This window comes from Leucoraja erinacea, chromosome 5 (genome assembly GCF_028641065.1).
Source record: "Leucoraja erinacea ecotype New England chromosome 5, Leri_hhj_1, whole genome shotgun sequence".
Taxonomy (NCBI): Eukaryota; Metazoa; Chordata; class Chondrichthyes; order Rajiformes; family Rajidae; genus Leucoraja; species Leucoraja erinaceus.
The window spans coordinates 89981411-90009318 of NC_073381.1; the positions used below are offsets into that span (position 1 = coordinate 89981411).

General features: G+C 46.0%; 1 protein-coding gene across 1 annotated transcript in view; it reads right to left on the minus strand.

Moving 5' to 3' along the window:
• arhgef10 (Rho guanine nucleotide exchange factor (GEF) 10) overlaps window positions 1–27908 on the minus strand; it is a 269667-nt gene that overhangs the window by 164943 nt on the left and 76816 nt on the right. Inside the window, 2 exon segments of the mRNA XM_055636192.1 lie at window positions 1947–2202; window positions 2204–2241. Coding sequence (XP_055492167.1) covers window positions 1947–2202; window positions 2204–2241 — 294 coding nt within the window.

The window sequence follows — 27908 nt, forward strand, 5'->3', positions numbered from 1 at the left end:
TCCTGACTGGCTTTGGCAAATAAAATTGTAAATTGTTCCTAGTGTTAGTGTACGAGGGTGATCGCTGGTCGGTGTTGCCTTGGTGGGGCGAAAGGCCTGTTTCCACACTGTATTTCTAAAGTAAAAAAGTCTAAAGATTTCATCTGCTCTGCACCTGTCCTCTGGTTCCCTTCCTGCGCTCATTCTTCAGATCTTCTGACGTGCAACAGGAGGAGATTAGGAATATCAACCAATGAAACCTTGTTGACAGGTAATGGCAGGTTCTCATCACTTCCAGGCCCACCTGTCCATCAAAGACGAGGCCCTCACTCGTGCCTCCTCGGTACCCTGAAGCTCCGCCTTTGCTCCCCCTCCCCCTAGTCGCAACAGTCCTCCTTACCCTATCAGCCATTGCATTCAACACATAATCCTCTGAAATTTCAGCCACCTCCAACGGGATCCCACCATTAGCTACATTTTCCCATCTCCACTCCTTTCAGCCTTTCGCGGAGACCGTTCCCTCTGCAACTCCCTGGTTAATTCATCCCTTCCCACCCAAACCACCCCCTCCCCAGGTACCCTCTCCTGCAACCATAGAAGATGCAACACCTGTCGCTATACCTCCTCCCTCGACTGTGCAGGGACCCCGACAGTCCTTTCAGGTTAGGCAGAGGTTCACTTGCAGCTCCTCCAACCTTATCGACTGTATCCGTTGTTCAAGATGTGGACTCTTATACATCAGCGAGACCAAGCGCAGACTGGCTGATCGTTTCGCTCAGCACGCGTGAACCTACATGATCTCCCGGTTGCTGGACACTTAAATTCTCCTTCCCATTCCTACACAGACCTTTCTGTCCACGATCTCCTCCATTGTCAGAGTGAGACTAAACACAAATTGGAGGAACAGCATCTCATATTTCGCTTGGGCAGCCTGCAGCCCAGTGGTATGAATATGGATTCCTCTCACTTCAGGTAGCCCCGGCATTCCCTCTCTCTCTATCCCTCCCCCACCCAAGTCGCACTAGCTTCTCATTTTCGCCCTACGATCAGCTTACAATGGCCTGTTTCCTTTATCTTCGTTCCTTTTTTACATATCTTTCAAACATTGTTCTTTATCTCTCCGCATCACCGTCTATCTCTCGTTTCCCTTATCCCTAACCAGTCTGAAGAAGGGTCTCAACCCCAAACGTCACCCATTCCTTCTCTCCAGAGATGCTGCCTGTCCCGCTGTGTTACTTCAGCTTTTTGAGTCTATCTTCGGTTTAAACCAGCATCTGCAGTTCCTTCTTACACACTTCCGGGCCCACAACTGTTATCGGAAAGGAAGAAGAGTTTCAACCTTATGTTGGGTCATCTGGATCTGGATGACAACTCCCTCCAGCAATCTTGGTTCCATATCCTTTATAGGACTGACCAAACAGATGTTCGGGTGGATAAGCTCCAGTTACATCTGAGCAGACTCTCCTTTTGTGTGAAGGGAAACATTCTGAGGTTACCTCGTGTTTCCTAGCCCTGGACAGCTCCACCAGGGAATAGTCTCAATGTACCTCACCATTTCACTAAATGATAATAAATGCATTATCCCTCCTTTACATCACTGCGGTATTCTATGTGCAAGGAAATTAAAGTCATGAGTAATTTTACTTCATAACTTAGCCCTAGCCCTGGGCAGCTCCACAAAAGGAAGAAATCTCAATGTGCATCATCATTCCATTTAATGATAATTAATGCATCATCCCTTCTTTAAATCACTGCGGTATTCTATGCTCAAGGAAATTAAAGTCTTCGGTAATTTTACCTCATGATCTAGTCCACTCAAGCCCAGATATCAGTCTGATGAGTCTGCACTCCCTCTTTCCAACTTCATATCACCTGTGCTGGCTAGAATCCAACACAGGCAAGTGCAACACATTTTGGTATGGCAGTCAAAGTTAGGAAATGCAAATGATTTTTACTGCTGCAAATACCTTGCGTCTTTGCCTCTGGGTTTTCAGCTGAATCGTGTGTGTGTCGATTCGCAAACATGTTGTTTTCTGTTATTTCATAATATCCATTGTTGTCAGGTAAAGCCTCGATAGCCACGTGATCCGGTGTGAAGTCCAGGGGAGGTCCCTGTTCCTGTGCGCGTATGAACACAGGTCCATGTTCAGAGGTGGGCTCCTGATCTGCCTCCGGTACTTCATCGCTGTCAAAATCAAACTTTTTTCCTTCTTCCTGGTCATCCATCATCATCATCAGTGTATGGAAGTTCATTTTCCAAAACTAAAAATAAGTGCAAATATTGCATTAGGATAAAGATTCAACTATTAGGATAAAATATAAACTTCGGTAGAGTTGCTGCCTTACACCGCCAGACAGCCGGGTTCGATTATGACTAAGGGTGCTGTCTGTATGGAGTATCTGTATTCTTCCCGTGACAGCGTGGGTTTTTTCCAGGTGCTCCGGTTTCCTCCCACACTCCAATGACGTAGAATTTGGAGACGAAGGGCCTGTTTCTACGCTGCATCTCTAAAGTCTAGGGAATATTATGGATTGGATTAGCTGCATTCACTTGCCTTAACATTCCCCCAAATGTATGATCCCCATCAAAGTTGAACTCTGGGCAGGAAAAAAAAGATGTGAAGGTAATATCTGAGAATATTTACATCATTTTACCCCACCCCTCTGAATCATTCAAAGACAGCAGTGCACTATTGTAGATCACTATTTCCCAGGATGGAAATATCAAATAGAGAGTGTAGCTTTAAGGCAGATAAGGGTTGGTCTTGGAATCATATTCGGCACAAAATGTGGTCTAAAGGATCTGTTCCTGTCTTGTACTGTTTTATGTTCTATGTTCTCGCTTGGTTAAGATCCGGTACATGATTTAGGAATATCAAGCCGTATTTTTAATCATTGAACATAGACAAGTCAAGAACAGAGTTATGTTGCCTCAGAAATGTACAAAATCATGTGAGGAATAGATCGGGGAGAAGCACAAAGTCTCGTGCCCAGAGTAGGAGAATCGACAACCAGAGGACATCGGTTAAGGTAGGATTTAATAATAATCTGAGGGGTTACTTTGTCACACAAAGGATGTTGGGTGTTTGGAACGAGCTGCTGGAGGAGGTCGTTGAGGCAGGTACTATCAAAATGTTTAAGAAACGTTTAGACAGGTCCATGGACATGTTTAGGGGGATATGGGCGAAATGCAGGCAGGTGGGACTAGTGCAGAAGGGGCATGTTGGTCGGTGTGGGCAAGTTGGACCGAATGGCCTGTTTCCATGCTGCAAGACTAACTAACACAAGCAATGTAATTCAGATTTTTTATAATTTCATTGTTTCCAAATGCAGCATTAGGAGACAGAAGACATCAAACACATGCACATGCACAATCCAATTCATCCACCTTAAAATGATAGCTGTAATTGAATTCAAATAATACCATAACATGCATTTGCCGTTAAGGCAAGGGTCCCATGGTTGTTGACTTTGAACAGCTGTATTTAGCATTAATTATAAATCATCTTGCCCAAGTTGGAGGTGCTTATATTAGGCAATGGAAGACAGGAACATACATCAAGCGCAGGAATAAAGTGATAAATGCTGGAACAACATTGGCAATTGTCCAATTCAAAGCATTAATTCCTGGATCGAAGTGTCTTTTTGACAAGCAGTTATGCATGGTCACAATCACTGAATATGTTGCTCCTTAACATAAATTGCCTGCACAACTTGTTTCTCCCATTTGCTGTCCCTCAGGCATGCTTTAACCATCTTTGGCCACAGCACTTTGATTTTACTGGTGTCATCAATTGATTTTATGCTCCCAGAGGGATCCTTTGAAATGCTGATTTCTTTAAGTGGGTTTTAATGCTGGCAGCTTAGCTTTCTAACCAGCAATGTTTTTAGAATACCACCATCTTAATTTATTTTTATTGACAAGCTTTGAACTGAGCCAACACTGCACAGAGGAATCTCACTGACTTACTTCAAAGTATTGCCACTGGTCTACTCTCAATTTCTTACCAATGCTCTCAGGTTCCAATAAAGACCTTTATTCTTAACCAGTAGGTTTTTTTTGAGACGGCACCTCTAAACATAAAAAATTTGATTATTAAAATTTGATTTTATATGTTTTAGTTATTAGTTTATTAAATGAACTGATCGCTGATGGGGACAGACTCGGTGCACCAAAGGACCTATTTCTTCACTGTATCTCTAAAGTCTAAAGGAGGATATATTTATGGAAAAGAATTGATGATCAATGTAGCTTAATAGTAAGATTAAACGAGTACTTACCAGTACGAAGTTTGATCTGTATTTTATGAGGAGTTACGATGAGGGATTACGTGAAGAACCCACCCAGCGCGCAGGCGCGGCATACTTCCAAGCAGCGGTGTGGAATCACAGATAGACACTAGTTGAAGTAAAGATAGTGAAGACCAACGAGACATTAGTCCGAATTTGATCTATATAATGAGGGTGGGAGCGGAGGGCACGTAATCCCTCATCGTAACTCCTCATAAAATACAGATCAAACTTCGTACTGGTAAGTACTCGTTTAATCTTACTATTTTACTTCGGAGTCACGTGAGTGACTACGTGAAGACTTCAAAGGTCTGTGATTTCAAACCGTGTAACAGTTATATCACTCACTGCTGAAAGATCATCGAGGGAGGAAGTGGTAGCTAGAGACCAACAAGTTTGTTTAGTTATAAAAGAAATATTTATTAACTATAACAAAAAACAAAATAGCTCCCATGGGCTTTAAATCATAACTTTGCGGTTTTTAAAACGGTATCCGCAAAGACGTCCTGTTCCATCAGCGGTTTCTTGTAAAATTGTTGGAATGTCGATTCCCTTGACCATCCCGCTGCTCTGAGGATGTGGTCGAGGGGAACCTGCATCCTATCCGCCGCTGAGGTGGACGCTGCCCTGGTTGAATGGGATTTAAAAACATTTGTGTTAATCCCTGCCATGCTGAGGACCTGTTTCAACCATCTGGATAATGTTTGGCTGGTTACCCGTCCAAAAGGCTTTCTGTGGCTAACCCATAAGGCTTTCTCTCTCCCTCTTAGCGTTTGGGTTGTGTCTAGATAATGATGAAGGTGGGTCACCACACACAGCCTAGGTTCTGGAGGGTAAGCCCGGAAGATCAACGGGGAGTTTGATGTACCTGGTCTACTTTGTTTTACCAACCCCGGCATGGTGAAAGTAATGGTATCTGGGGTGGTCACCATGTAGTTCAGATTTAGCTGATGGAGCGACTGAACCCTTTGAGCTGAGACAAGCGCCATGAGCATGAGGGTTTTGTAAGTGGCCTGTTCCAGGCTCAGGGATCCCACCAGAGGCCAACCTCGAAGGTGTGTGAGAACTACACTCACATCCCACATGTGAGTGTATCTAGGTGTAGGGGGTTTGGTATTAAAGATCCCCTTAAGGAGTCTGATGACTAGAGGGTGGGATCCCACACTATGCTGTTCTATCGGCATGAGGTATGCGGACAGTGCGCTCCGAGCCGTATTGATGGCACTGTAGCTCATCTTGAGATCATGGTGCAGGTGGGCCAGGAACTCCAGCACATCCGAGATCGAAGCCGTCTTGTAGGATGTCCCTGCGTCCAGACAGTACTGTTCCCATTTCCTGATGAAGGTCAGGTACTGTTTCTTGGTGGAAACTCGCAGGGATGCCGACATGGTGGTGATTGTTCTGTCTGATAACCCCAATCCCCGGTAAGGCCTGTTCAAAATCTGGAAACCAGGAGTTTCAATTTTTGGTGGCATGGATGGCTAATGCCAGTTACCGGGTGAGTCAATAATTGGGGGTGGTGTTGAAGGACCATTGGTGTCTCTACCACCATGTCGTGGAACATTGGGAACCATGGTTGGGTAGGCCAGTCGGGCACGACCAGAATGCCAGAGGCTGAGTCTGCCTGAATTTTCTGGAGTACCCGACTGATGAGGCAGAAGGGAGGGAAAGCATAGAAAAAGAAATTTCCCCAGTCCAGCGTGAAGGCATCTACCGCTGCTGCCTCTGGGTCTGGTTCCCAAGCCACATACATGGGTAGTTGGTGATTTAACCTAGACGCAAACAAATCTATATCTGGCGTACCATATTGCTTGATAATTTTAGCAAATAATTTTGGGTCCAACATCCATTCGATGTTGTCGTTGAATTTTCGTGACCTGGTGTCCGCCACTAAATTTAGCTTGCCTGGTAAATAAGCAGCTGATAGCCAAATATGTCTCTCGACACACCATTGCCAGATTATAGCAGTTAATTTGTCGCATGATACTGATTTAATGCCACCCATGTGCTGGATATAAGATACTGCCGTAGTGTTGTCGATCATAATTCTAACATGCACGTGCCGCATACCAGATGCATATGCTTTTAGCCCATAAAAGGCGGCGAGCATTTCCAAAAAGTTAATGCCCAGTGATTGTAGTAGCGATGCCTCTGAGTTAGTCCATCTGCCACCTGTACTGTCTATGGAGTTAGTAGCTCCCCAGCCTAAAGCACTGGCATCCGTTGCAATGGTTATGTTAGGATTGGTTACGGTGATAGGACTGTGACTGTGCCAAATATTGTCAACCCACCACTGAAGTTCTGATTTGGCTTCAGCGGGTAAATCCATTTTGCGATCATAATGCCCCCTATGAAGGCGTAATGCATGAGTCCTTGCTCTTTGTAGATTTTGATAATGCAAGGGCCCATGTTGGGCAGCCGGAAATGCTGCTACTATAGAGCCAATAACTCTGGCTACATGCCGTATTCTAGGTTGCGGTGTAGCAATTAAATGGCTACAAGTTTCAATGAGTGAAACTGTTTTGTTTCTGGGCAGAGTGACAGTCATGTGAATCGTGTCAATAGTGAAGCCTAAGTAATCCATGTTAGTAGTAGGCTCCAATATTGATTTATCTGGGTGAAGGATAAAACCCAAAGTTTCAAGGAGTTGTTTAGTGGCTAACACTCCTGCGACAGCTTGTTCCCGTGTTCTTCCTAATATGAGAACATCGTCCAGATAGGCCACTACTAAATGTTTTAGTTCTCTCAATTTCTTCATGGCCACTTTAAGAATTTTCGTAAATAGTCTGGGAGCTGTCGTTAAACCATTGGGCAAAGCTCGGTACTGCCATAGCTGGCCCCTCCAGATAAATTTCAGATATTTAAAGTAATCTTTATGAATGGGTACCAAATAGTAAGCATCTTTGATATCTATGCTTGCCATGTAGTATCCCTTGGAGATCAGTTGTCAGTTGTCTGGCAGTGACAAATGTCTCCATTTTGAAATGTTGATACTCAACAGACTGATTGAGTGATGTCAGATCAATAATAATGCGACATCCACCATCTTTTTTGGTTTTGAGAAAAATATTTGATACAAATTCTTGCGGCTCGTGTGTGGTCATTTCTATGATGCCTTTAGCCACGAGCCGATCAAGTTCAGCTTGTCCTTCTACCTTCTCAACTGCCGAGGGAAGGAACACCCTTTGGGGCATGTGCTGAACTGGCGGTTCTACGCCTGGTTTGAACTCAATTTTGTATCCACTAATACTGTTGAGTATAAACTGATTGTTAGTAAGGGAGCACCAAACATGCTTGAAGAACCTCAAACGTCCCCCTGTTAATACTACACCCTTTGTCTGTGTATGTTGACAGGAACCAGACCCACCTACCTCCATGTTCACTTGTGGGGTCGTTTCCGGTGGGTCTGGCCCAAGGTTGTCCGTGTTGGTGCTGCGGTGGGGCGGCGCATCTTCCCACAGCTCCGCCCTGGGCCCCGCTCTAAAAAAGAGCTCTGGGGGTAGTGGGAGGCGGTCACCAGGCTTTCACCAGCTCGGTATCTGCTGGTGGCTGCCGAGGCGTGCGGCCAACTGGGTGTCTTCGCCCTGCTCGGTCCTGGCCCTGCCCTCATGAGGCCTACTGGTTTTGCCGCCTCTTCCAACTCCTTGAGCCTTTTGGCCAGATCCGCACCAAATAGCAGCGCCTGTCGTTCGGGCGCTGGAGCTTTACAGAGGCCGGCATATGTTGGGTTGAGGGCAGGCCTGATGTTGTCCCGCCGTAGGTTGTTTAGCTCATACGTGGTGCTGCACATCAGTGCGAGGGCATCCTGCTGGGGTATGGTCAGGTCTTCATCCCCAACGGACCGAGCAAAGGCGGTGACGGCTGCTGAGTGGAGCTTCAGGACTCGCTGCATTTTGACCTCCTGAGCCCTTATGTGCTGCCCCAGCTGGTTCCAGATCTGCCCATTTACCGTCTTGACCCTCAGCGCCTCGCAATTTTCTGGCGCGATGTAGTTGTCAAGGGCCTGCTGGACAGCCTTGTCCTGCAGCGGGTTGTTGGACAGCCTGTTTATAGTTGCCGCCATTCTGGGTGGCAACACCATCCCAGTTGTTGGTGGTGCCGCATATCGGCCCACTACACCCAGTAGCTCTTCTTCCGGCACGCCCGGCATGCTGACGATATCCTCCGCCTGCCCTTGGGATAGGCCAGCCCAGTCCTGGCCTCCCTTACTGCCCTCGAACATAGAGGGTACAGAAGGGTGTGGCGAGGAGGAGGCCAAAGCCCGTCCTCCTGGGAGATGCCGCATCTCCTCATTAATCATACGCTCGAGGAGCTGCCTCATGCAGCTTATCCGAGCGTCTCCCCTTTTCGGTGGGGGAGAGTGTTCCCGTTCCTCCGATTCATTGGAGGACACCGGCCGGTCGGTTTTCTGTGTCGCCTTCCTCCCTGTGCAGGGCGTTGAAATCTGCAGCACTGGGGGCGGCTCGGTGTCGGGTGAGCGGGAGCGTTGAAAAAGCTCCTCCGCTGCGAGAGGCTGCCGTCCCGCTATGGACCCGTCCTCGGGTGGAGTAGGGCAGGCAGTCCTCCTGGCTGGTCGCTTGCGAGAGGCCATTATTCTCTCTAGCGCGACTCTGTAACAAAAAAGGCACTTACCTGAGGTCTCGTCTTTATGCTGCAGCTGGAGAGCCTGGCTCCAGCTGCTGCCGCTGTTGCACTGCTGACGTAATGCCGCGCCTGCGCGCTGGGTGGGTTCTTCACGTAGTCACTCACGTGACTCCGAAGTAAAATTATAAATTGATATTTGCACCAGCTGCTCTTCACTAAACTAACTAACTAGAAGAGTTACAGTCAATTACAGTTAATAAATTTGATGCCTGTACTGTTCTTAATCCATTGGCAAAAGAGGCGTTGGAACTGATAACCTGCTTTAGAGAAGGTCAAAAGGAGTTGCCATGTTCCATAACCTATCGCCTCCCATCCCTTCCTTTAACAGCAGCTTCAGTCTGCCCAAGAGGAGTGTTGGTGAGGTGGAGCAAACAAACTCTGGAACGCCAACCCGACCACACAACCAACAAAGCCAAATTGAGGAATAAAGGGCCTTTGAAAGTATTGTGCACCTCACTTTCCTGAAGAAAGTATTCAGCCCAGGATAAAATTATGAGTAACTATTTTTGATTTTCATAATAAAAGGATTTTGATTGGGTAATTTTAAGAAAAAGTTGTTACATGCAGATACATGCAAACAAGCCACAACATTCCTTGCAAGTAGTCAGCAGTTACATGATATTTCAATATGAACTTGTATCACAAATGAAAGGTGGCATTATCCACATTTTGGTTTTAAATGGTGCAAATTCCAACGTTCCACTAATTTGATCTAATTGCATCAAGAGCCCTTCAAAAGTTAGGTTTAAGTTTATTATTGTCACATGTACCGAGGTACAGTGGAAAGCCTTGTTTGGCATGCTATCCAAACAGATCAGATAGTACTACACAAAAATACAATCACTTGAAACTCAAGTACAACAGATAGAGCAAAGTGGAGTATACAGAGTGCAGAATATCGTTCTCAGCATTGAAGCACATCAGTTCCCCAGTGGGGTAGAGGTGAATCAGACAGTATCCCAATTTATGGAAGAACTGTTCAAAAGCCTGATTACGGAAGGGAAAATGCTGTTCCTGTGTCTGGTGGTACAAAAGGTAGAGCAAAGGGGAAGATACAGAGTGCACAGCATTGTTAAATGTTGATAGATTTACAGGTAGAAAAGATATTTAAAAGAGTAGCGTGATCGTGTCGAATGATAGAGCAAAGAACAGTATGGCACAGGAACAATGTTTGTGCCGAACATAATGCCAAGTTAAACGGATCTTATCTGCCTGTACATTATCCAATTGGCTCTGCACTTCCATGTGCCTATCTAAAAGCCTCTTAAACACCTCGATTGTACAAGACCATAACACATATGAGCAGAATTAGACCATTCGGCCCTTCAAGTCTACTCTGTTATCCAATCATGGCTGATCTATTGTGGCAAGGTTTGTTCTAGCAAGGTCTTACTGTAACAATGAGTCTCCTGCTTTTGAATTGGTCAGCACATTAAGAGCAGGGGGTTTGCAACACGTGATGTCTGAAGCACATATGTAATCGATGGCAGGCCCCGGCAGCCCAGGGCTGGCAGTGACTCTTATCCCTTCTCAGACTGAATTAAGATAGATTTATGCCCATTTTCTGTCAGGGCTATAAGAAATAATTCAAACTTTATTGATGAAACAAAGCATTTAAAAAGTTGGAATAGGGAAGGGGAAATCAAATGTGCACAACCTCAACTACTGCATTCTATGCTCCCCATGTGGTCTATTTTACATCTGCAACAGGATTGCAGACTGGAATTTGCAGAGCACCTGCGCTCTGCCCACAATCATCATCCTGGGCTCCTGGTTGCCTGCCATTTTAATCTCCCTCCCTATTCCCACTCTGACCTGTCTGCCCTCGGCTATCTCCACCATCAGGGTGAGGCTTAACATCAACTGTAGGAGCAAGATCTCGTATTTCCCTGGGTGGTCTACAAGTCAATGAACATTGAGTTCTTCAATTGTAGATCACCCTGACTTCCCCCGAAGATAACACACAAAATGCTGGAGTAAATCAGTGAGGCAGTCATCTCTGGTGAAAAGCAATAGATGACGATTCGGGGTGAGATCCTTCTTCAGACTGGACCCCTTATTTCTCCCCTTGCGTCCCCTCCTTCTCTCCTTCCTACCCTTGTCTGGTCTTCCCATTTTGATCTCCTTTCCCACTAACCTCACCTTCTCCCCCCTCCTGCTCTCCCTATCATCCTTCACCTCCACGTGGTCCATTGATCACCTCTGGCCCTGCCTCACCCCTCCCTCTCCGTTCTTTATCCTGGCTATCGTCCCTCTCTACTCAGTCCTGCTGCAAGGTTTCAACCAACAGATCATTTAGTTTAGTTTAGAGGTACCATGATGAAACAGGCCCTTCGGCCCACCAAGTCTGCACCACCCAGTGACCACCCATATACTAACATTACCCTACACACTATGGACAATTTACATTTTTTTTTTTAACTGAGGCCAATTAACCTATAAAAACCTGTACGTCTTTGTAGTGTGGGAGGAAACCGGAGCACCTGGAGAAAACCCACGCAGTCACGGGGAGAACGTACAAACTCCATACAGACAGCACCCGTATTCAGGATTGAACCCGGGTGTCTGTCGTAGTAAGGCAGCAACTCTACCACTGCACCACTGTGCTGCCCCGAAGTTGCCCCTTTGTTTCAAAGGAAACATTAGTTGATCCAGCAATTTGTGTCCTTTTACCAACATCAAAATAAGTTTTGCGGTGTGATAATTCTTGGAGTTTCACGGCAGAGAAACAGGCTCTTCAGCCCACCATATCCACCCTAACCATCAAGTACCTATCTATATTAAACCCATTACCTGCACCTGGTCTGAAGTCTACTCTGCCTTGGCAATTTAAGTGCTTATTGATAAACGTTGTGAGAGCCACTGCTCCATTATCACTCAATATTTAACTAGTAATGACATTGCTGGAGTATGTCATCTTTCATTATCAGGAGAACATGCAATTATACTTGCGTTGGAAGGAACAGAAGATGCTGGTTTATACTGGATAGACACAAAATGTTGGAGTAACTCAGCGGGTCAGGCAGCATCTCTGGAGAGAAGGAATAGGGGACATTTCGGGTTGGAACCCTTCTGTCTTTGGGTGGATGTGGTGGAAGGGTTCCGATCCGGTACATCACCCATTCATTTTTTCCAGAGATACTGCCTGACCCACTGAGTTACACCAGCATTTTGTGTCTATGCAATTATTCTTACCTTCAGACATCATATATACATCCGATCATTTTACTGATAACATATCCAGGTCAGAATGGAACAATTGCATTCCAGGCTCCAGAATGCCACAATAATAAACCCTCCCCTGGTTTCAGTTAAGATCTTTAAAACGGCATACTGTCATACTGGTTTGGGAACAGCTCTGCCTAAGATTGCAAGAATTTGCAGAGAGTTGTGGATGTAGCCCAGTCTATCACACAGACCAGATTCACCACCATCGACTCTATCTACACCTCATATTGTCTCAGGAAAGCAGCTAATGTAATTAAAGACCTTTCCCACTGGTCATTCCCTCTTCTCTCCGCTCCCGCCATGAGGCAGGAGATCTAGAAGCTTGAAAGCACGCTCCACCAGGCTCAGGAACTGCTTCTTCCCCTCAGTTATCAGGCTTCAGAACTGTCTTTCCATAAACTCGAGCACAGTCCTGTACTTGTCTTTTCATTGTATCTCGGTACATGTGACAATAATAAACCTAATTAAATTCTGAAGCATCTGACCGTGAAACAAGGAATCAAAACTTACACAAAAAAGGTCACTTGGCGTCTCTGTTGAAAATGTCTTGTTGTTTTAATTAGGCTCTCAGCCAATTGCCTCTACAAAGAAGAGGTACTTAGCAAGATGATTCAATGAAGGAAAATTGAATGGTTTGCCAAAAAATACAACACGTGGGTATCATAAATTGTATACTTGCGTTGTACTTGACAGTTTTTCCTTGAAACAAGTGGAAACGCTGACAATAGATACTGAAATAAACATGACTTCCTGGCATTTATTGTTCTTTTGTTTCCCAGCCAAGAATATTCTAATGGGTACAAGTATTTTATGCAATAGTATCCAATGAATATTACATCTTCACAATTTATTTATCTGTATAATATACCATTTGCGCAGATATTATCTTGTCAAATACTAAAATAGAAACTAAGTGAAATACAAAACAATAACTAAGGTGACAGGGGAAAATTTAAAAGGAACCTGAGGGCAACTTTTTCCACTTAAAGGGTGGCGGGTATATGGAATAAGTTGCCAAAGGAGGTAGTTGAGGGAGGTACTATGATAACTTTTAAAAGACACTTGAACAGATACATAGAGAGGAAAGGTTTAGAGGGACATGGTGCAAATGCAGGCAAATGGGACTAGCTTAGATGGGGCATCTTGATCGGCATAGACAAGTTTGGCCGAAGGGCATGCTGTATGACTCTGCCATTCACCAACAACCACACTACCTGATACTGGAGAGGCAGTGTGAACAGTCACAAGTAGATGGTAAACAGAGCACCATTGCTTTTCGATGACATAAACAATCCCATCATTGTGCATCAGAGCCTCAGTGACCCAGGTTCGTTCCTGACCTTCGGCCCACTGGAGTCTGCAAGCTCTCCCTGTAACAGCATGGTTTTTGTTCCTGTGCTCCTGATTCCTCCCACGTTATATGTACTGGTAGATTACTTGGTCAATGTAAATGAGCTTTGTGAAGATGGATAGCTAAAGGATCAAAGGGGAGTTGGTGGGCCTGCGAGACAATACCTGTAAGGGTACGAGGAAATAAGACGAGGGGAATGGGCTGATACATTGCTCTCCTGGAAGCTACCACGGACCTGTTGGACCAAGTGGCTTCCTTCTGTGTAAGTTAGTTCAGGATCAATATATATTGGAATCATTGAAATTGCAAGGGTCTAAAATCTGGGGTGGCTGCAAAAATATGGTTTGCTCCAGACAACTTTCTTTCACTGCTCAGATATAATTAAATGGAAAACCCATTTCTACAAAACAGAAACTGTTCTCAAGACCTCTCAGTAACTGACAGCACGGCGCAGCATGGAGTTGCAGCGGTAGAATTGCTGCCTTACAGCGCTTACAATGCCGGAGACCTTGGTTCGATCCTGGCTACGGGTGTTTGTACGTTCTCCCCGTGACCAGCGTGGGTTTTCTCCGAGAACTTCGGTTTCCTCCCACACTCCAAAAACGTACAGGTTTGTAGGTTAATTGGCTTTGTATAAATGAAAACATTCTCCCTAGTGTAAGAAAGTGATAATGTGCAGGGATTACTGGTCAACGCGGACTCGGTGGGCTGAAGGGCCTGTTTCCACACAGTATCTCTAAACTAAACTAAGAGATGTTGAACACATCTCCAAGGGTTTTATGTTCTTAGACCAAGTGGGAACCGTTGAATCCCGTCCCCTCACCAGCGGGCGTGGGGGGAGGGGGCGGCCTGCGGCGTCTCGCACACACACTAACCTCACACACACACACTAACCACCCCCATTGATATTATATTAATATTATTCATTCACTCCTTTTACCCCATCCCCTGCCCTATCCACTCTCCAGGCGCTGCTAGAGTGGGAGGGGGGTAGAGAGGGAGGGACACAGAGGCACAGAGAGGGACACAGGGAAGGACACAGGGTGGGACATAGTGGGACACAGAGAGAGGCACAGAGGCATAGAGTGGGACACAGAGGCACAGAGAGGGACACAGAGAGGGACACAGGCACAGAGAGGGACACAGAGGCACACAGAGGGACACAGAGGCACACAGAGGGACATAGAGGGACACAGAGAGGGATACAAAGGCACAGAGAGGGACACAGAGGCACAGAGAGGGACACAGAGAGGGACACAGGCACAGAGAGGGACACAGAGGCACAGAGAGGGACACAGAGAGGGACACAGAGAGGGACACAGAGGCACAGAGAGGGAGGAGGTGGGGCAGCGCGACGTCACTCGCAGCGCGAGCAAGAAGACAACGGGGTTTTTTTTTCAAATGTTTTTCGGCAGCGACGGCCGGGAGCCGAGACGGACCCGACAGCTCTAATACAGGGCCCGACTTGGTCGTTCTTCACTCGCAGCCTGTGCCGCAGTCTTAAGTGATGATCTTCAGTGTTCAGTCGACGGGGCGACTTTTGATCGGATTTGTAAAGATTTTTATTAATAACTCAAGAAATAAAGCACAAAATTTTCAGGTAAGCTAATTTTGGACTCCAGGGGGTACATTTCTACCAGAATATGTAAAAAAATTCCAGTTAGCGCGTTGTTTCTTCGAGTAGATGTGATCACACACAAATAAATAAAATATACTGTGGCGGCTTCCAAGGGTCGTGCCATCATACTGTCGAACCCCTCGGCACGGGAGTGGTTCAGTTCAGTCCAGAGGGTTTAAAGGCAGGGGATTTGGGTGCCATCTTTCTCTTGTTTGGTCTTCCCTACAACCGGGAGGAACATAATAAAATGTGCCTCTCAAAACACTGGACTTCGTGCTTCCTTTTGGGACCCAGGCACTACATTGGTGACCCCTGACGCTCCATTGGCTTCATGATGGATGAAAGAGAACCGGGTGGCCGACGCATTGTCCCGCCCCGCTATCAACGCCGTGTTCGAGGTGGCGCCCGGAATTGATTATTCTGCTCTGGCAGAGGCACAGCTCACGGACGATGAGGTGCCCGCCTACCGGACTGCCATCTCCGGCCTCCGTCTTGAGGATGTCCCTCTCGGTCCTGGGGGTATGACAATCCTGTGCGATGTGTCGTCCAGGCAGCCGCGCCCCATCGTCCCAGCCACCTGGCGCCGGAGGGTGTTCGAGGTTATCCACGGACTGGCTCACCCATCAACCCGGGCGACAACGGCACTAGTGGCCGCTCGTTTCATGTGGCACGGTCTGCGCAAGCAGGTTGGCCATTGGGCTCGCACCTGCATTCCGTGCCAGATGGCAAAAATCCAGCGCCATGTCCGTGCGCCTCTCCAGGAGTTTGGTCTACCTCACCGGCGATTCGACCATCTCTACGTAGACATTGTAGGGCCTCTCCCGCCGTCCCGGGGCATCACCCACCTTCTTACAATGGTGGACCACTTCACGCGGTGGCAGGAGGCCATTCCGTTGGCTGACACCTCATCGGCTACGTGTGCTCGTGCGTTGTCCGCGCACTGGATTGCTCGCTTCGGGGTGCCGACGCACATCTCCTCAGACCGGGGGCCACAGTTCACCTCCGAGCTGTGGTCAGCCATGGCTCGCTTGCTGGGGGTGCAGCTGCACCACACCACGGCTTACCACCCGCAAGCTAACGGTCTGGTGGAGAGGTTCCACCGGCAGCTGAAGGCAGGACTGAAGGCACGACTCTCCGGCCCGGACTGGATGGATGAGTTGCTGTGCGTCATGCTGGGCATCCGGACTGCTCCCAAAGAGGACTTGGCCTCATCATCGGCGGAGCTTGTGTACGGGTCGCCACTCACGGTGCGAGGGGAGTTCGTGCCGTCGGCACCGGGGCAGCAGGGAACGCCCTCATCCACCCTAAAGCGCCTTCGCAAGCGAGTTGGCAGGCTCGCACCCGTCCCGACATCCCGCCATGGGACATTTCGCCCACACTTGCCATCAGCCCTCAAGGACTGCCCATACGTCTTCCTGCGCCGTGATGCCCACCGGACGCCACTTCAGAGGCCGTACGAGGGCCCGTTCCGGGTGCTGGAACACGGGCAGTCGACTTTTGTCTTGGACATGGGGGGCCGGCCGGAGGCAGTGTCGATTGACCGTTTGAAGCCGGCACACCTGGACATTGACCAGCCGGTGCTGGTTGCCCAACCTCGGCCTCGAGGGCGCCCCCCTTCACGGCTCCCTCCGCCTGTCACTCCACCTGTCCTCCCGCCGGTCCCTCGACCTGTCCCTCCACCTATGTCTCCGCAAGCCCCACGATCGGCTGACTTCCGCACGCGGGCCGGCCGGGTCGTGCGCCCGCCGGTGCGTTTCGTGCCTCTGGTTCTGGGGGGGGGGGGGGGGGGGGTCCTGTGGCGGCTCCCAAGGGTCGTGCCATCATACTGTCGAACCCCTCGGCACGGGAGTGGTTCAGTCCGGAGGCGGCCCTTAGCCAGAGGGTTTAAAGGCAGGGGTTTGGGTGCCATCTTTCTCTTGTTTGGTCTTCCCTACAACCGGGAGGAACATAATAAAAGGTGCCTCTCAAAACACTGGACTTCGTGCTTCCTTTTGAGACCCACGCACTACAATACACACACACACCCACATCCACATCCAAGATCAGAGTTTTTTTAGTTATAAGGATGTGGAATGTCGACCAGTACAGTACAGGTGTGTAGGAAGGAACTGTAGATGCTGGTTTACACCGAAGGTTAACACAAAATGCTGGAGTAACTCAGACTAAGAAGGGTCTCCACTCGAAAAGTCAAACATTCCTTCCATCCAAAGATGTTGTCTGTTCCACTGAGTTAGTGCAGCACGGGAGCAGGTCCTGTAATCCGCAATACCTGTGCCAAACATGATGCTAAAATAAACAATATAAAATGAAGCTCACGAGGATTCGAGAGCCTGAGCTAAAGGGAGAGGTTGAGCAGGCTATGACTATTCCTTGGTGTACAAAATCCTGAGAGGTCTAGATTGGGTAGACTCACATAGGTTTAAGGTGAGGGGGGAACGATTTAATAGGAACCTGAGAGGTAACTTTTTCACACAAAGGGTGGTGGGTGTATGTAACGAGCTGCGTTAGGTCGTTTAGTTTAGTTTAGATAGCGTGGAAACAGGCCCTTAGGCCCACTGAGTCCACGCTGACCAGCGATCTCTGTGCATCAACACTATCCATCACACACTAGGGACAATTTACATTGGCATCAAGCCAATTAACCTACAAACCTGTACATCTTTGGAGTGTAAGGGGGTTTTGGAGTAAACCCGGTTGGAGCAAGTATTATCGCAACGTTTAAGAAACATTTGGATAGGGCAGGTTTAGAGGGATATGGGCCAAATGCATCATGAGGCACAGACTCACTCACTGCTACTGGGATTAAAAAGCCACAGATCTTTAGTCCGCTCATTTGAAGCAGCCAAATTATTCTACAATCGAAATGAGAATGAAAACAAGGTCAGAAAGTACCAAAAGCCTGAAAAATAGCTTGTGTTCTCATTGCAGCTATTGGGAGATGATGCCAAGATTATCTGCCATCTGAGATGCTAAAGCATTGTCTCTAGGACATTACAAGAAGCAAACCATCAGCAGCTTAAAAGAGCATATGATGTCTCTATCTATTTATAAAAGCAGGTCACACCCAATTAAACAACGAGCGATCCCTACATTGAACAAAACTGGAGGATGTTATGTGTTTACTGTCTTTCTTTGTAGAGCTAGAGGGAAATTTGAACTGGAAGCTGGTTTCAGGATGATTGACTTCAGGGCGAGTCCTGGATTGTATCAATTCCTGTGTACTTGTACAGACATGTACCAAGAGGCAACACGGTAAGGGAGAGCTGCTGCATCAAAGCTCCAGAAACCCAGATCCGATCCTGATCTCGTGTGCTGCCTGTGTGGAGTAGGTACGTCCTCCTGTGATTGAATGGGTTGGTACGTTAACTGGTCACTGTACATTGACCGCATTGTGTAGATGAGGGGTAGAATCAGGAGTCAGAAAGTGAGTAGAATGACTTTAATTCCAAATGATTAAACTTAATAATCTTTCTGTTGAAATTAGTGGGAGAGTGGGCTAACATTGTAAAATGACGTTAATTCAATGGACTAAATCACCTCTTTCTATGGTGTTAATGAAAAGTGGCTTCAGACCATTCCACACAACTTGTTTTGTGGGGTGGGGTGGGGTGAGCATAGAGTGATGTCTCACTGTTGTGGTTTGAGGGAGGGAATGCAGGGGAGGGAGGGGAGGGAGGGAGGATTGGCTGGTAGTGATGCCAGCTCAGGTTTGCATCTAGGACTCAGTGGATCGCACTCAACATCCTGACAGGATCTTACACCCCATTGTCCCCTGATACAATAGCTCCAGAAAAGCCACTATCCACTAGGACAAGCAGTGGCCTTGAAATAAAAGTGTTTAATGCGGCGGAGATCAGAAACGGAACCTTCCCAGAGTTGTTAGAAATGGTTGATTATAAAATAGGTTATTCAGGTAAAAAAATGTTGACTTCAGCAGTAGTCAATTAATAAAATTCTTCCTTTCGGACAAAAAGTATTGATTTAGCAAAGAAAATTAGACTTAGAGAGAAAAATCATAATGCTGGAGTATCTCAGTGGGGCAAGCAGCATCCCTGGAGAACATGGATAGGTGATGTTTCAGGTCATGACCTTTCTTCAGACTGATTGCGGTACCTGACCCACTGAATCCCCCAAACTCTATCTCCGCCACATTGACGGCTGCATCAGGGCGACCACCTGCGCCCATGCAGAACTCATGAACATAATTAACTTCACCAAAACAAAGCATTCTGAAGAAGGGTTCCAACCCGAAACGTCACCTATTCCTTTTCCCCAGAGATGCTTCCTGACCCGCTGAGTTACACCAACATTTTGTGTCTATATTCGATGTAAACCAGCAACAGACATCTACAGCTGCTGCAGTGGGAGCCAGGAAACTGACAGTGACCATGAACATGACTTCTGCAGCAGTCCAGGCAGGTGTCAGCGGGTTCATCCGGTTCCCAGAGCTCTTAAACGTCAGTGGAAATAGGCCTAATGTGTAGGCATTGCTGCTCAAAGTTCTTCAGCCACTTGCAGGATTCCTGTCAACTCAGGGTGGAAAGGTCTTAGGTGACAATCACGATTGCATCTTCTTCTCAAGGTCCTGAAGTTCTCTCACAAAGGTGTGGTCTGTCTCCATTAAATACCCATCTTCAGTAGTATTGCTGCACTTCAAGCTCATTTCCAATGGTGGAGCACTGAAAAATTGGCATATTTCTTGCATAGACTCCATTTCTGTTCATTCCTCATATTATAGCAATTCCTTTCACAATGAAACAACTTAAATGCTTGTGGGAAAAGGTAGCGAGGAAAAAGAATGAAAATGGCATGTTCTTCGCAAAGAATTCAGACAGGTTTGGTGCAGAGGAGTGCCAACTTTCAGTCAGTTACCATCAGACAATAGAACTCTCTGTAATTTGGTCTGCAAAGATTTTTCCCAAAATGGTGGATGCCATCCAATTGACCATTTTATACTTGAACAATAAATTTTTTTTTCAGTTATTTTGTCTGCTTACATATTTTTGACATAAGCTCAGTTCAGATCAGATTAGTTTATTGTTACATGTACCCAGGCACAGTGAAAAGCTTTTGTTGCATGCTATCCAGTCAGCGAAAAGACAATTCATGATTAGACATCATTAGGAGAACATAACAAAGATTTTTGTGACTTCTGTAAGAATCTGTGGACGTGCATATTTTTGATATACATAATATTGATATAGTGCTTGGGAAATATTAGCAACTGGTTTTGGATAGCAGTGCTGTGTTTTCATGGAGATACGTTATATCTTGTAACTGTTTTATTTTATGAATCTTTTTTTTCCTATATATTTATCTTTTTTCCATTTCCCTTTAACACTGGAACAGGCTACAGGTTCCATTAAAAAAAAATCAAAACATGGCCCCATTTCAGATCACAATTAACTTTCCTTGATGAAGACAACTACTATCAATAACTGTGTAAAAAGGAACTGCAGATGCTGGTATATACCGAAGATAGACACAAAATGCTGGAGTAACTAGGCAGATCAGGCAGCATCTCTGCAGAAAAAGGATGGGTGACGCTACGGGTTGGGACCTTTATTTAGACCTTTGCAGTTCGGATACATGGTCAGATATGGATCTCTTAGAGTGGTAACCACAGAGATGTGAGCCTACTTTGTTAAGAGATCGTGAAAATAATCCAGAAATAAAATAAGAGAATACTTCTCATCTGCATTCACTGAGTAGAAGGATCTGTTTCCGTGCTTTATGACTATGACTCCAATTGTGAGCCTGATTGGAGAAATCCCAATTTTTCTAGACGACAGTTTCCTCCTGAGTTTTGCTTAGTCAAGTCCAGAGTTGCTGAGAAACCAAACGTTGCCACCAATACAAAATATTGTTCCTTTCCGTTTCTAGAACTGCCCCTTATTCTGTAGAACAGAGACCTTGTGAAAACATCAGCTAATGAAAAGCAGCACTGATGGAAATCAATGAGCAGCTCCCCTGCACTCTGCAACAATAAATGTCCAAGATGCTTGCCAGAAAATATGGCATTTTGAATATTACACCCACAGGAACAACATTTGTCCACAATTCATTTGTAGCCCAATTCAAATCGCCTCTGTTGGCACAATATGATGACTTTATATGATTATCATTCAATGTTTCTTCACAATGTGTGCTAATTCTTGTTAAAATATGCTCAAGTACCGTATTACTATCATATGTGTAGGTAGATTCAGGTTTAAACCGAAGATAAACACAAAAGTCAGGAGTAACTCAACGGGTCAGACAGCATCTCTGGAGAAAAGGAAAGGGTGACGTTTCGGATCGAGACCTGGCCTTAAGAAGGCCTGACCCGCTGAGTTACACCAGCATTTTATTACTTTCGTATGCTCAGTTGAGTCCAATTAAAACCATCTAGAAAGCTATTGGGTACATATTATAAATCTGGCATGCGCAAAGCAAATGACTCAGTGAAATGTTCTTCAGTGAAATCTGAGCCAAAAGCTGCTTCTCAAGTGCTGCCTTTAAGTGCCACGTTTGCATGGTTACAGAATCTCAGATTCACAAATGATCCAACCAAAACAAATCGTCCAAAGCTTTGACATCTGTTACGTTCATTTTAATTTAAAGTATTGCAAAACATCTGTAGTCCCCAGAATCCTCTCAGTGTCTCACCACTTTCATGGACATTCTCGAAGAGCTACTCGTTTGATACGCTTCCTTTCCGCCCCACTGGTTCCTTTAGGAGGTTTAGGAATCTTTCCTTGATTTGAAAAATCTCCAAATTATATCTATTAACCATTACAACTCTCATCTTGTGTGTGTGTGTGTGTGTGTGTGTGTGTGTGTGTGTGTGTGTGTGTGTGTGTGTGTGTGTGTGTGTGTGTGTGTGTGTGTGTGTGTGTGTGTGTGTGTGTGTGTGTGTGTGTGTGTGTGTGTGTGTGTGTGTGTGTGTGTGTTCCTCCTGTATCTGTCTCTGTGCCCCTGCCTCTTGTCTCTGAGTGCCCCCAGTATCTGTGTGACACCGCAGGCCGCACACCCCCACCCCCCCCCCCTCCCCGCACCCCCCCCCCCCCCCCACACCCCGCAATCACAAGTTGAGGGGACGGGACCCAACGGGTCCCACTTGATCTAGTAACTATTAAAACCTCTGATCTTGGATGAGTGTGTGTTTGTGTTTGTGTGTAATCGCATCTTCTCAAAAAAATGGCGTGCTAACAGTAAAGTTTTACATATTCAGGTAGAGATTTTTCCTGTGGAGTCCGAAATCTACTTATCTGAAAAATTTCAGGCTTTATTTCTCGACATTACTGAAAATGTTTAAAAATACTTTGAATTTTAAATGGTTTTTACTTTAAAATCAGCTTCCAACACACTTTGATTAGGTATGTTACAATACTTACCTTCAGCGGCGCTGCAATTCTGCCACTGGCCGTGTGCGCGATTTTGGCGCGTTTGAGGGGGGGGGGGCGGAGTTAAAACGCGTTTTTTTTTTTTTTTTTCTTACCTTGTCCTGGATTATATTTGGTTGGAGTGCAAGCTTTTGTTGAAGAATCTTTCCGACGGCCGTTCTGCCTATTTTTTTTTTTTTAATCGCCCAACTCGTTCAGTGCTGTAGTAATTTTAAAATCAGCTTCTAAAGCCGCCAACGTCGACAACGGGGACGGATTTCATGTAGGTGACAGGTAAAAGAAAGTGGTTTATTTTTATGTATAAAAGTGGTCCTTAAGATACCTTTAGTTCACATTTTATGTTGCGAAACGGTGATTTAGTCTCCATACCAACCGGTATGCAGATATGGGATCTAAATCACTGCAAACCGCAACGTTCCAAATGGTCACGTTCCAGAAAAACCCACAGGCAAGTTGATTTAAATGGCCATTAATTTACAGGTATTAAACATTAAATTTTTCCATTAGCCTATAAATCCATGACAATGAGATTTTAAAATTATGTTATATTGTGAATTCTTGTGTGAATGTTATTTGGACACTTAGGCTATTTAAAAATGTTATTCTATTCTTAAGAAATTGTTAGATGTTTAGATCTAGTAATTGAATTTTGTAATTAGCTACAATTAGGTAACTAACTAATTATATGCTTTAATTTCAAGTCATCAAAGTAAGATTGTTTCATATTTGTTTCAGAATGCTTCAATCTATAATCTGAAAAATTCTTTTAGTTCTCTTAACTTTTAAGAAAGTTATGGCCATTTGACTGTCCTCGATCACAGCTTTTGTATAACGAATGGAAAAGCAATGGAGAACAAGATGCTAATTTCCAAGTATGAAAATGGCCATAACTTTTTTAATACTGAAGATATGAAAGCGAATTAGGTGACAAATTAAACTTCTTTTTATGCCAAATTACAGACTTGATTTTTAAAATCTCAAAATTTTGTAACATTGCTACTTTGATACAAAATTGCAAGACAGGAACACTGAACTTTTCAGCTCAATGGTATCTCACACCAAGTGCACCCGACATTTGCAACAACTTGGCAGGGCAGGATGGGGAGGGTCAATTGGTTTTGCAATTTTTTTTACAACTCCAGTGCTGGGGGGAGGCTCACGAGCTATGATCTTTGCTGAGGAGTGCACAAATCTTACCTTCGACAACGGGTTGAGTTGGAGGACCAAGTCTCCCATGGGTAGGGGACGGGTGCATTGGGGGAGCAGACCCAACAGTAGGTTACTTCGAGCAATCCTTGTTCAATACATACCAGGGCCCCATCCCCAACCTCTACCTCCGCTACATCGACGACTGCTTTGGTGCCACCTCCTGCACCCGCACACAACTGACTGACTTCATCCACTTCACCACTAATTTCCACCCGGCACTGAAATACACCTGGACCATTTCCGACACTTCCCTACCATTCCTTGACCTCACTATCTCCATTGCAGGTGATAGACTTCTAACCGACATACACTATAAACCCACTGACTCCCATGGCTATCTGGACTACACTTCTTCCCACCCTGCTTCCTGTAAGGACTCCATCCCCTACTCCCAATTCCTCCGTCTACGCCGCATCTGCTCCACGGATGAGGCGTTCCACACCAGGACATCTGAAATGTCCTCACTATTCAGGAACGGGGGTTCCCCTCCTCCACCATAAATGAGGCTCGCACCAGGGTCTCTTCCATACCCCGCAACACTGCTCTCTCTCCCCATCCCCGCACTCGCAACAAGGGCCGAGTCCCCCTAGTCCTCACCTTTCACCCCACCAGCCGTCACATACAAAAAATAATCCTCCGTCAGTTTCGCCACCTCCAACGTGACCCCACTACTCGCCACATCTTCCCATCTCCCCCCATATCTGCCTTCCGCAAAGACCGCTCCCTCCATAACTCCCTTGTCAATTCTTCCCTTCCCTCTCGGTCCACCCTCTCCCCGGGCACTTTCCCTTGCACCCGCAAGAGATGCAACACTTGTCCCTTTACCTCCCCCCTCGACTCCGTTCAAGGACCCAAGCAATCGTTCCAGGTGCGACAGAGGTTTACCTGCATCTCTTCCAACCTCATCTATTGCGTCCGCTGCTCTAGATGTCAGCAGATCTATATCGGTGAGACCAAGCGGAGGTTGGGCGATCGTTTCGCCGAACACCTCCGCTCGGTCCGCAATAACCAAGCTGACCTCCCGGTGGCTCAGCACTTCAACTCCCCCTCCCACTCCGCCTCCGACCTCTGTCCTGGGTCTCCTCCATGGCCACAGCGAGCAGCACCGGAAATTGGAGGAACAGCACCTCATATTCCGTTTGGGGAGTCTGCACCCCGGGGGCATGAACATCGACTTCTCCCAATTCTGTTAGTCCTTGCTGTCTCCTCCCCTTCCTCAGCTCCCCTGCTGTCTCCTCCCACCCTCCAGCCTTCCGGCTACTCCTCCTTTTCCCTTTCTTGTCCCCACCCCTGATCAGTCTGAAGAAGGGTTTCGGCCCGAAACGTTGCCTATTTCCTTCGCTCCATAGATGCTGCTGCACCCGCTGAGTTTCTCCAGCTTTTCTGTGTAACCTTCGATTCTCCAGCATCTGCAGTTCCCTCTTAAAAAGGTCTGCACTTGGTCTAGTTTATAGTTAAAACTGCAGCCAACAATTTCTTAAAGATAATAGGGTAGATAAAGGAACACACGAAATGTAACATTTATAATTGCATCCTTTGTGCTCTCTGTTGAAACACTAAGTATAAAACAGTAATTATCATGATGCTTTTTCCCTTTTATCTTGAAAAGGATCAGAAGAGTGCTGTGGAACTCACTTAAAACGCATAACTAAATGTAATGTAAACTGAGAGAACAATTGGTATGATGCATGACACTCCACCATCTCCAGTTTAGTTTATTTTAGAGATACAAAGCGGAAACAGGCCCTTCAGTCCACAGAGTCCGCGACGACCAGCAATCCCTGCACACTAATACTATCCGACACACATCAGATCAAATTTATAATTTTACCAAGCGAACTAACGTACAGAGTGTGCATCTTTGGAGTGTTGGAGGAAACCAGAGCTCCTGGAAAAATACCCACGTAGGTCATGGGGAGAACGTACAAATTCCGTACAGACAACACGGTCATGATCAAACCCAGGTCTAACTCTATTGCTGTGCCACCATGCGGTTGAGGTGGCCAAAAGCGAGCGTGCAGTGCAGTTGAGAGATTATTGATGAGTTTAATCATCATTATAATAAAATTCATGTTTGGTCTACCTGTCTGTTGGAATCTTATGAGGGTTTATTTACAGGGATCTTCATGTCTATTTACCATAAGAGATCAGATGAGGAGGCAAGAGAGGTCATGAAAACAATGAAAAGTAACTAGATATTTACTTGTAATCTGTAACAGAATACTGGAAGATTTCAATGGTTCAACACTTTTTATTATTATCATCATGTGTGCCAAGGTACAGTGAGATTATTATTTTGCATACAGATCCGATAGATTATTGCCATAATTAGGTACAATATTTGGTTCGCACATAATGTGAAGAAACAGTTCATTGAGTCTATAAGCAATAGTCACCAAATGTTGGCGCCATTTCACTGTCCCAGCTGCAGTTGGGCCAGTTGCAGCTGTCACCTCCATCCAGTTGTCTCATGAACCGTCGCCGTTCTCCTTGTTGGAGCCATCTTCAATTTTCAACCTTCGTTCTCCAGGGCGCCTCCCGCAGCTCAGCAGCTGACCTTGAGGGTGCGGAGAGTAAGACCCCCTTCCCCCAGTTCTTCCTACCGCCCAGCATCCGCCTCCACCGGCAACTCCCTCCCCTTCCTCTGCGGTTCCCTGTCTTCGGGCTGAACAGGGGCTCGGCTCGGTGGTTTCCCTTTCCTGGTTCTGCGGCGGGCAAGCCTGGCCTGCTGCCGTGGTATCATGACGGGCGCCTGGGGTGGGAGATTGCAACCTTCACGTGGTCCGCCCTGTTTCGACAAATGCAATCAACCCGGCGTGCACAATCAAAAAAGATCATATAGAACAAGTTGTCCGACAACTTTAGGCTGTGCACGCCAAACGCAAGAAGAAAAAGAATGACGGGCGCGTCAGGCCTGCTGAAAGTAATCATCATCATCCTCTTCCTCAGAGGCCGGGTTGTGTATACACAGCAGTGTCAGAACAAGATGGAGCAAAAGCTTGAGGAATCATGACTAAGCTCTAGCCATTACTCTTATTTTTAACACTTCAATGGATTTTACAAGTTTCAAGAAATCAAAAACAGCATACGTTGGGAAGCACAATCAAGTTAATGTGGACTCAAGATTGTCAGACTAGGTCTTCACATGGATCAGGGTAAAACTGGGTCACTGATTATTTATTCTACTGAAATATCATATGAAGCTACAGGGAGCGAAGCAATCATGAATTTAATTATTTGATTTTTTAATGCAATAACAAAATGGAATATAACAATAATTTAATGCAGCGGCCAATGGACTACCCTACCAGATCTTTCTGACAACAATGAATCATTTTACTGCGATAGAGATGGTGCTGTATTCTTCACATCCTCTCCATCCCTAGGTAACTTAACACTGCTGTGTCATGGGCAGATTATTGGCCAGGAGGAGACGTTGGCACCAATTTCAAATGGTCACCCATGGACACGTCTGAACTGCAGCTACCTTATAGAAAAGCTTCTGCAACACATTTGACCAGGTTTGGGATTCATAAGTGGAGGGCTGGAACAGATCTAATGTAAGGAATCTTATGTGTAAAGGATCACATTAAAAACTGGTCAGACCAACTAAGACATGACAACTATGGGTTGTGTCGATAGACGCATGACTAATGGAACGGACACTACACCTTTACATTACTCAGAACAGTAGCAGAGTTAACAGATGATTATATACAAAGGAGTGCAGTGTAGGTTCATAAGGTTAATTCTCGAGATGGCGGGACTGTCATACGCTGAGAGAATGGAGCGGCTGGGCTTGTGCACTCTGGAATTTAAAAGGATGAGAGGATATCTTATGAACCATATAAGATTATTAAGGATTTGGACACACTAGAAGTAGGAAACATGTTCCCGATGTTGGGGGAGTCCAGAACCAGGGGACACAATTTAAGAATAAGGGGTAAGCCATATAGAACAAAGATGTTTTTCACACAGAGTTGTGAGTCTGCAATTCTGTACCACAGATGGACGGCGGTCCTCTGGATACTTTCAAGACAGAGCTAGATAGGGCTCTTGAAGATAGCAGAGTCAGGGGATATGGGGAGAAGGCAGGACGACGATTGGGGATGATCAGCCATGATCACATTGAATGTCAGTGCTGGCTTGAAGGGCCGAATGGCCTGCTGCTGCACCTATTGTCTATTGTTTATAAATGGACATT